The 9,423-nt window shown below is 39.7% G+C and overlaps 1 protein-coding gene across 1 annotated transcript in view; it reads right to left on the reverse strand.

Moving 5' to 3' along the window:
• LOC102205754 (solute carrier family 22 member 6) overlaps positions 1-8,005 on the reverse strand; it is a 26,786-nt gene extending 18,781 nt beyond the window's left edge. Inside the window, exons 1-6 of the mRNA XM_005746192.1 lie at positions 7,404-8,005; positions 5,820-5,923; positions 5,525-5,679; positions 4,690-4,858; positions 4,172-4,295; positions 501-610 (exon numbers count right to left, since the gene is read on the reverse strand). Of these exons, the coding sequence (XP_005746249.1) occupies positions 501-610; positions 4,172-4,295; positions 4,690-4,858; positions 5,525-5,679; positions 5,820-5,923; positions 7,404-7,757 (1,016 nt within the window). The 5' untranslated portion in view covers positions 7,758-8,005. The remainder of the gene's footprint in view (positions 1-500; positions 611-4,171; positions 4,296-4,689; positions 4,859-5,524; positions 5,680-5,819; positions 5,924-7,403) is intronic.
• Between the last annotated feature and the right edge of the window lie 1,418 nt (positions 8,006-9,423).

The following is a 9,423-nucleotide window of genomic DNA, read 5'->3' on the forward strand; positions in this document are numbered from 1 at the left end:
TTTTTTTGCTAGCCAAAATTTCATTTTATGTCCCAGAAATAGATTTACCTAAATTAGCTAGCTGGCATTAGCATGAGCTAAGTGCTAATATTCAGCCATGTTATGAAGTATATCAAATAAGTTTAATTTATTTGTTTGTTTTGGGTTCAAATTCAAATAGGTCTTACATGGAAATTTTGTTCAGATGTTACATTTTTCCTGGATAAATAAGACTCAAGTATTTAGAAGCAAGACAAGCTTACTCATTTGTTTTTCCCATGCTCATTTTTTCTGTTGTTTGAAATTTGATTGAGCTTATAGCACTAATTTGTCCTTATTGCATTCCCAAATCCATGTTTCAGACAGACTCTTCAGCCCCTGTTGAGAGTTTAAAAGGTCCCCTTAGACAGGACTGAAGGCCGACATGCAGAGGTGGGGATGTGGATGATAAGCGTGAACCCTCAGGAGCAGTCTTGTGCTCAGTCTGACTCTGACTGAAAAAAACATGTGCTTATACTCACCACAGATAAAAGACAATCAGAGAGTGCTTCCTCATTCTTGGTGTTCGAACAAGGTCAAGGAACGAGTGTTTGTTCTTCGCTACAGTTTTCTCTTCGGTTTTACAGACCTGCTGTGAAACAAGCAAGACAATAGGTATCAGTGTCTGTGGTTGAGGGTGCAAAATATGTTCAGTAGTTCTGTTTGAATAGTTTGCATGTTTAAATGATACCCACTTATCAAAAAACACATGAAAATAAGTAGTGGCTCCTGAATAACAGAGGAGGATAAAAACAGAATAGCAGTGTCATAGAGGGAATATTCTCACTGCTAATAAAAACTATCCTTGACATTCATTTGTAATGAAACATTATTTATCTTTGCTTCTAGTGCTTTAATGATATCTGCTCTAAGCTGTGTTTAATTACCTTCCTACCTACAACACTACAGCTGAGTGGAAAGCCACGTCTGTATAAAGAGCGTAGCATGAGCAGCACGTTAGCAGAGCTGTGTGTGTGGAAACAGTTATATTTAGTAGCACTGAATAAAAAAAGAAATGCACAAGGTGTAAAAATACATTGAGATGAGCTTCTGTGCAAATCCAGTAGTTGATTTGTGTTTTATTTTTACTGAGCCTGTGCACTTTTCCAGTAATGGTGAAAGACGGCTGGCTCCTGCTGACAGATGACGCTGTATGTGTGCTTGTCTGAAATTGATTCACACAGACTTTTGACAAAACCTGTGAGTGTCTGAGACCATGAGCAGGGCTTGAAATTTTAGTCAGTGATTTCTTGCATTGTAACATGAAAAAAATGGGAAATGTGCGGTTATATGACCATCCAAGCAGCTGGTTCACATAAACCTTAGACTGCCATCGGGACACAAGGATTTACTGCACATTCAATAAAGTCAGAGATATTTCATGGAGCAGACGCCTGTGGTTTTTGTAGTTTTCCATATGTTTTTTGCTGAAACCGCAGATGAGAGTGAGCAAACAAAAAAGAGATTCTGTTTGCAAGTTTTCTTTTAAAACCTGTGAGGTGTAAGTAATGACTATATTTTGCATATTCTATAGGACAAATTCAGTTCTAACAAAAGATGAAGAAAAGCGCCACAAGATGCATAGATGTTAAACTGGGTAACTTCAGAGGCAGACTTCTCTCTACAAGCCAGATATTTCTAAAGTTCATATTAGTGTATATATATTTATGGAAGCCCATTTCTGCCACAAAAAACAAACAAACAAAGGATCCATAACTCGAAATTTAGAGTTATTTTCTCGAAATTTAGTTAAAATTTCGAATTAGTAAGTCGAAATTTCAAGAAAATAACTCGAAATTTAGAGTTATGGATACCTGTTTTTAGGGGTTTTTTTGGTGGCGGAAACGGGCTTCCATATTCGTTTGATCAAACACATGCAAAATGGGGAATTTAAAAGCTCTTGAAATGCCCTGCATTATAGACACCCCATTAATCTCAGGGCCAAAGAGCACATTTACTAGCCAAACTGGCTAGTTTTTAGACTACCATTAAGGAAAAAAGATGAAAACAAAACACCTTCAAAATCTGTAGTTTTATTTTTTTTCTAATCTGACTCCAGGAAAATGTACACTTTCAAGAGCCTACTGCAACTTTAATAAAGAACCTTAAGGGCATCATGTCTGTGCAGTGTACTATGCAGAACCAAAAAAAACCTATTTTTTTTTCTAGACTTGGAAGTATTATTAAGCTTCCTAGCACTAAATAATGCTGTAGAGTTTAACCAAACTGATAGCTGAGCACTTTACCCCCTTGTCAATTAATCCTCCAAAACAGTATTATTCAGGCTTCAAAAAACAAAGTGCAAAAAGCAGTGGGTGATTTTAAAGTGGCTACATCCACGTTCAGTGACAAGTTAGTGGGGACAACTTGGCACCTTCGTCCTCTTTTATCAGCACCAGAGGAGCACCATTTAAGTCTTGTTCACACAGGGAGTAACGAGATCACACAGAGTCAATGAGTTTCAGCAACTTCCGGTGAAGATGGGAAAATAACCACTTATTGATGCGAATTGGGCAGGTAGGCGAGATAACCTTTTTCAGCAGTGGCTCCTTGCAGGATACTGGTGACTTACAAATGACAGAGTAGTAAATACATTACAGGGGCAAACAGCAACTGAACATCGGCTAGCAACCAACCACAAAGACTTTATCTCTTCCACCAGGGAAGTGTTTTTTAAAACTAAGTTAATGCCATGATCCCAGGTCATTTCATTCATTCATTTGATCTTCGAGTCTTCATTCATTCGTTGTCCGATCGTCTGCTGTCCTGCCGCATTATGCCATATTTCCAGGTCTTTGTGGATTCATGCCAAGTTGTCAGGTTTAAGGTTTTTTGCATGTTTATTTTGTCCTCGCCAGGTTTTTTCACGTTTAGGATGCTTCATGTTTTCGTTCAAGTTTTCCCCGGTTTTAGGTTATTGCTTAGCTTCAAATTATTTTTGCCCTTTTATTTTTTGTACTGCTCAATAATGCCATAATAAACGGCATGTTTTCTGTTAGAATCAAGTTTTGTTTTTGCGTGTCTGCATTTGGGCCCTCCTCTTCACTCCACACAGTCTGCATCCGCACACTGTGACAGTTAATAATACCATTTTCTTTGTTGTCATAAGGCTCATATAAAAAAAATAACATTTGCTGTAGTTTGCCAAAGCTCACTCCAGAATAGTGAGAGAGAGACAGATTTAATTGCATTTGGAAATTTTTTCACGTGTCTCTCATCTGTAAGGCCCAAGACTGTTCGCTTTGGCAAAACAGTTTTGCAGCTGTTGCTCACTGAATTTGGCAATTTTTGTGTTAGGTGTTTACTTAAAGCTGAAATGAATATCTGGAAATCTATAATGATCATCTAAGCACTCATGTAGGACAGCTACTTAATGAAGCTACTTAATTTGATGGGACTGTTAATCAGGACAGTGCTACATGTGTTACTAAGGATACTAAGAACTGCTTAGTCAGCAACATGAAATGGCAAGTTCCATAATTTCAGCTCACGACAGGAAGAGAAACTTATTTTTTTAAGAGTCTATCACCAAAATGAAAAAAACATGTTTTCTCACTTCCTTTCGGTGGTTCCTAAATTTGCTATGTATTCGTTTGTTCAACATTTTCGAACTTTCAAGGTTTTAGTGATGCCTCCCTGATGGTACTGTTAAATTTGATAGGATTCCAGACATCATCAGTTTATTTGCAGTACTGTGCATGTTAGGGAGACCAAAAAGACAAATGCAGTGTCTAACCAATATGAAGAACCAAGAGTCCAGTAACAGAATAATCTCAGCTTTAGACGTATCTAAATATTTAGAATGTGACAAACTGTTTTTTGTTTTGTTTTTTTAAATCTTGAAATCTTCTGAGATCTATGTCACATAGGCTAATCCTAAAATTTGGTGATAGGAAAAAAAAACTTTTTAGATCTTTGATGAACAAACTAAATTTTTATGGTCTCTTAAATTTTTTCAATGAGTTGACATAGAGACCTTAGTGTGCAGTAAGACCATGAGTAGTAGCAGTAGACTAGTATTAGTAGGCTTAGTGGCCCACCATCAGACATCTGTCAGCACAACACTCAATGTCAGTTTCGAGTGTTTGCTGTATTCTACAATGACAGCTGTAGAAAAAAAAGCTCATGTGTAAGAGACAGAATTAACCTGTACCTGACACATCTCCAGGTCTTTAATGAGGGGCTTCCCGTTTATCTGCGCTGCCTTCTGGATCAGTTTCCATGCTTCTTCTGTCCTGTCATTGGCCATTAACCAGCGAGCAGACTTTGGCAAAACCCTAAAAAATATATTACAGATAGTTGTTCTTTACACACATACTTGACTCTCGATGCCTTAATTGGAAGCTATGACTTGTCGCATCACCTAATTCTCAAACATCTTAGTAGAATTCAGCTATTATTGACTGTAGTATTAAAGTATTAAAGTAAGGGACAAACAAGAAGAATTCAAAAGTAGGTCAGCGTGTTTTTCTGTAAGACCACACTGGCTTGTGAGGAATTTCATATAAATCACAACAGTGAGCATTGGCTGTAGTTTTATTTTCTGAACCACAGTGTTCAAAAACTCAGTCTGTTGTTGATTAGTTCCCTTCTTTCTTTGCTTTCTGATACTTTTACCAAATCATTTTTGGAAACTAGTCAAAATTCTAGGCTGGGCTGCTCCACACTCACCAGATGTAGAAAATAAAGAGGAAGCCAGGTGCGGATATAGCCAACTGCAGTTTACGCCAGTCTCTTATGAGATACGCCACACCGGCCAGAAAAATGTAGCCAAAGCCAAAGAAGTAGTCTGTGATTATACCCGCCAACATCCTCTGTTTTGATCCGGTCCATTCTGTGCCTGTGCAGTAAGAACATATTAATACACAAAGCTTGACACACAATACAAAATACTGTATGAAAGATATACCAAAAATAAATAAGTAAAAACATCAGTCAAGTCTTTGATTAAAACTACTTTCTATTTTAGAAATGTCACTGTACACGTACTCTAGTACTTTTTTTTTTTTTTACAAATTTAACCTGCATGTGCCAAAATGGTGGAGTGCCACCATTAAAACTGTGGTTGAGCCCAAGTGTTCATTCTTGTTAAATTATGAGAGAAGAAACTATTTTCTCCCTTCATAACATCTAATGGTAAGTATAAATGCAGGTTTTAGTTTAGGTTTATAATGCCATGCTTTGTAATCTTGTAAGCACTGTGCACCACATTCATTTATCTTCAAAGTAAAGAAGGAGAAGCAAAAACTGTACGTAAAACCACAGCAGTCTAGCCAGTATAGGTAACGTAACATGTTTTTGTAATGTGAGAAAACTTTTCTTTGAATTACTTCCTTTTAATTCCTTTGAACAACAACAATTCATATAAGTTGATGATCTTGGTCAAAGGATAATACACATATCGTGCTGATCAGAATTTTTATCTGCACTATTGACACTTCAACAGTGAAGACATTTAGCATCTTGTTTAACTTCTGTTTTCGTGTAACCACTGCAGGACACTGACCAAGGACAAAGGCATTCATGATAACACCAGAGATGGATGTTCCAACCATAAAGCGAAGGGCAGTGTAGATGTAGAAATTAGGTGCGAAAGCAGCAGCGACTCCAAAGATAGCCTGGCTAGCTAGGTTGACAAGGATAATTATCCTGCGACCGTATCTGCGACAAAAGATTTCAGAAGTTAGTCATTCCAGTAAATGACACTCAAAAAATTCTACCACTACAAACTCCTAAAAGAGTAAAGTACTTTGTATTCAGATCAATAGAGCTCTGAAATGGGTATGCTATGTTTAACTTACTTATCAGCCAAGTGTCCAAACACAACCGCTCCAACAAGAAGGCCAAACATGTAGATAGATGAGCCCACATTGTTCAGGCTGGCATTATCGCACACCAGGTCCCACTAGGAGGAAGAAAAGCAAGATGTTTCATGAAAACTCTTAAACAGTGGAAAACAGGCGCAGTGAGTGGCACATTGGTACAAATGCTTTACTTTGAAAGGGATTGGAGACAATTCTGTGATTTTAAACAGCTAGAATACAAATTGATCCCCACAGTCACCCTAGACAAACCCTTTACTCAAGGACATGGTATCTCAGAAAGATTGGATGTGATCATCATGAAATTTGGCGAGATAGCAGGAGACGTTTATGTCCCTCACAGAATAAGGTCTAATGATAGTGTTGGCACTAACATGAATTTTTCACATTTTTTTAAGAACTCGGGAGTCATTTAAAACATTATGTTTTACTCTTGGACCTTGAGAGAGCTTGATCACATAGGGATATGTAAGGAAAACTGCACTTTGTTAAAGCCTTGTGTCACCTGACTATAATTTCAGTGGTCACCCAGAGAGAAACAGTTCATGTAGAGAATCACTATCTTTGGTGTTGTGGCACTCTCCTGTAAATTTGAATTCAGGAATCTTTAAGTTGGGCAGCACAGTGATGCAGAAAGGTCACAGCAAGAAGCCCTAGGTTCAAATCTGACATCTGGTTGAAGTGTTTCAGTGTGAAGTATGCATGTCGCCCTCGCGTTTGCATGTTTTGTCCACACAGAGTCCAAAGACATGCAGCTAGTGGGGTTAGCTTAATTCGTGATTGTAAATTGGCAGTAGGTGTGAACGTAAGTGTGAGTGGTTGTTTGTTTCTCTGTGTTAGCCCTGCGACGAGCAGTTAATATGTCAAGGGTGTACCCCTCCGCTCCCTCTATGGCAGGTAGGATAGGCTCCAGGCCGACCGTGATTCTGAGTTGGGTAACAGGAAAAAATGGATGGGTGGATTCTTTAAGTTCTGTGTCTCTCTTGTTCAGTGTCTCCAACTGGATATCTGTGGTAGAGAGAACTCTGCAGCCTTTCATAAACTTCATTAACTTTGTCTCGACAAAAGGTGCTAGAGCGTTTGTAGGACGCTCTAGCAAAGTGCTCTTTGGTTTTAGAACTAACATTACAGATCAGTGAGGTCCTTTATAGCATAAAAAGCTAAAATGCTCCAGGCCGACATACATCTTCTAATCGAATGATGAGTCGATTGTCCTAAATCAACTGCACTTAACTCATAATTTTCTCCTTAGTTACTGTATTTACTGGAGATGAATTGTGTCTTACATGTGACAGTGCCCTGTCCAGTTACATCATTTTGGTCATGTAACTGCTGCTGCTCCCCGCCCCTCACGTGTATGTTTCAAAAACATTATCCAAGTATGCAGGGATGCCTAGAGGGCCCTGCCTTGCATGAGTCCAGCTCTCAACTGTAACCCCATTCACCCCTGTCTCAAATGTCACCAGAGGCCATTGTAATAAAAGTGTTAAGTCTCTCCACATTCCGTATCTCCATGCTGAACACATCTGGGTTTATCCAAGAGGCTGCTGGATTTACACTCACCTCAGTTACTATAGTGTTTTGAAATGTCTCTGTGCTGTACTCCCAGCCGTCCGGGCAGCTCCTCCGGGTAGGATGTCCATTGCCAAGAGATTCAGCACTGCTGTGGTTTAAAGGGACGGTGCAGGACAGGTCAAGTTGTCCATCACGGGTGGTTAGAAGGCTGAAGTTTGAAGAGGCTGGAGTCCCCGCTGAGAGCCCGGGAAAGCGGCATAAATGAGGAGGGACTGCCCCGGTGAAGACTGAAACCAGCATGTGGAATGCCAGAAAGATCTGAGGTAGACAGATCCACACATATAAGATCTTCTGGAACTTCCCAAAGCCTCCGATAACAGAGAGGATTTCATCAAAATTCATTGTGCTGACTGTTGGTGAATGCACAGTTAAAATCTGCCTTATTATAACTAATCGGATCTAATTCAGAAAGTCCAAAAGAGCTCCTAAAATGAAGCTGGAATACATGCACAAGCAGACAAAGCTTCAGTCAAATGTCTAAGAAAAAAAGGCTGGAATTTATGCCTGTGCCAGGCTGATGATTAACAGGCAGAGTCACTCTCATTCATATGCAGTCACACCTGTGCTGCGCCGCACTCTAAACAGCAACCTGTGGCTATCTGTAGGAAAGTGTGCTGCTCACTGAGGGTGATCTAACCTCCGAGTGATGGGAGTGAACCAAAACAGGAGGGAGGAGGTTCCTCACTGTGGGAGGAGCTGCTGTGTAGTGGGCTGCTTGCCTTTTGACTCTCCGCCCCTCCTCAAAAAGTTTCATAAGAATAAATTAGGTAACCCGTTTTGACTTTTTACCAAGAATTTGTGGCTGCCTCTCCCAGTTGACAAACAACTTGATTCAGCTGAATTATTTGCCCAGCATTTCTTGCAGCAATAAATGCGGATCAAAAAAAGTTCTGTTTGTTTATGAGAAAACCCAAAGGCATCACATGGCTCCTCAGTTTCCTGTATTTCAGTTGTCAGACTAGTTCAACTTGTTGTCAGTGTGACTGAAACTGGGGGGGGGGGGGGGGTTGTCTTTGGTGGTGAGGCAAAGAAGCATTACCCATTTCAGAGCACTATTGAGGAGGAATTAGAGCTGCTTTTTTATGCTACTCCATCACTAGCTCACCACTTCCCAAACACATCCAGTCATCTCTTGGTTTGTGCTGCTGATAATATAGTTTAAAGAACCTCGATTATTTCTCCGGGGAATCCTCATGCATAGTAACTTATATGCAAACTGGAACAGAGCTCCCAGGGGTAATCTGAGAAGACTGGCATTCTTTGATTAGGCGTGAGGCTCCCGACACTGTCAGTGGGAAGGACAAGAAATTACTTCAGGAAGAATAGAGGAGTAGTTACATATAATGATCAAAAAAGACCAGAGGCAACTCAGTACAAGCCCTGCTACTGAATTCTAAGCAGGAAATACAACTCCGGCACTATTACATAAATGCTACTCGTCACTTTCACAGAAGGAAAAAGTAGCGTAAACAACTTTAATTTTTCAAGAGCTTCTAACAGTGTTCATTTCTGTGCCACCTGCACTGCCACTCATTCCACATTGCAGCACCATCTTGTGGTTACATGGAAACAAATGGAATTGTACAAAGCTGCAAAGAATCAATATATTTTCAATACTGGAGCTTTTCTGTAGTCAGTGTGGACAGTGTGTCTAATTAAATGTTTCTGCTTTGAATGGTCGACCCCAAATATTTAAACTCTACCAATTTCAGTATTCACCTTTTCATCTGTCTCGCTCTCATTCTTAAACATCTATCATACCCTCAACAGTTTCATTCCTCTTCTCGCCAGAGCATACCTCCATGTATCAGTACATGTCTTCTCCATTCCTGAGATATCCTCTCATTTTCCAATGTTGTGTTAGCCAGTCTCCATATCTCAACAGGTATATCTGGACTAACTGCCTTTTTCATTCATCACCCTTTTCATAGCTGCCCCCACGTCCTTCTTACTAATCCTCTGGGCGTCTTGATTCTCTATCTTTCCTCCATCCGCATTCCCCTTTTTC

This window comes from Pundamilia nyererei, unplaced genomic scaffold (assembly GCF_000239375.1).
Source record: "Pundamilia nyererei isolate P.nyererei 1_Seehausen unplaced genomic scaffold, PunNye1.0 scaffold00174, whole genome shotgun sequence".
NCBI classification, from domain to species: domain Eukaryota; kingdom Metazoa; phylum Chordata; class Actinopteri; order Cichliformes; family Cichlidae; genus Pundamilia; species Pundamilia nyererei.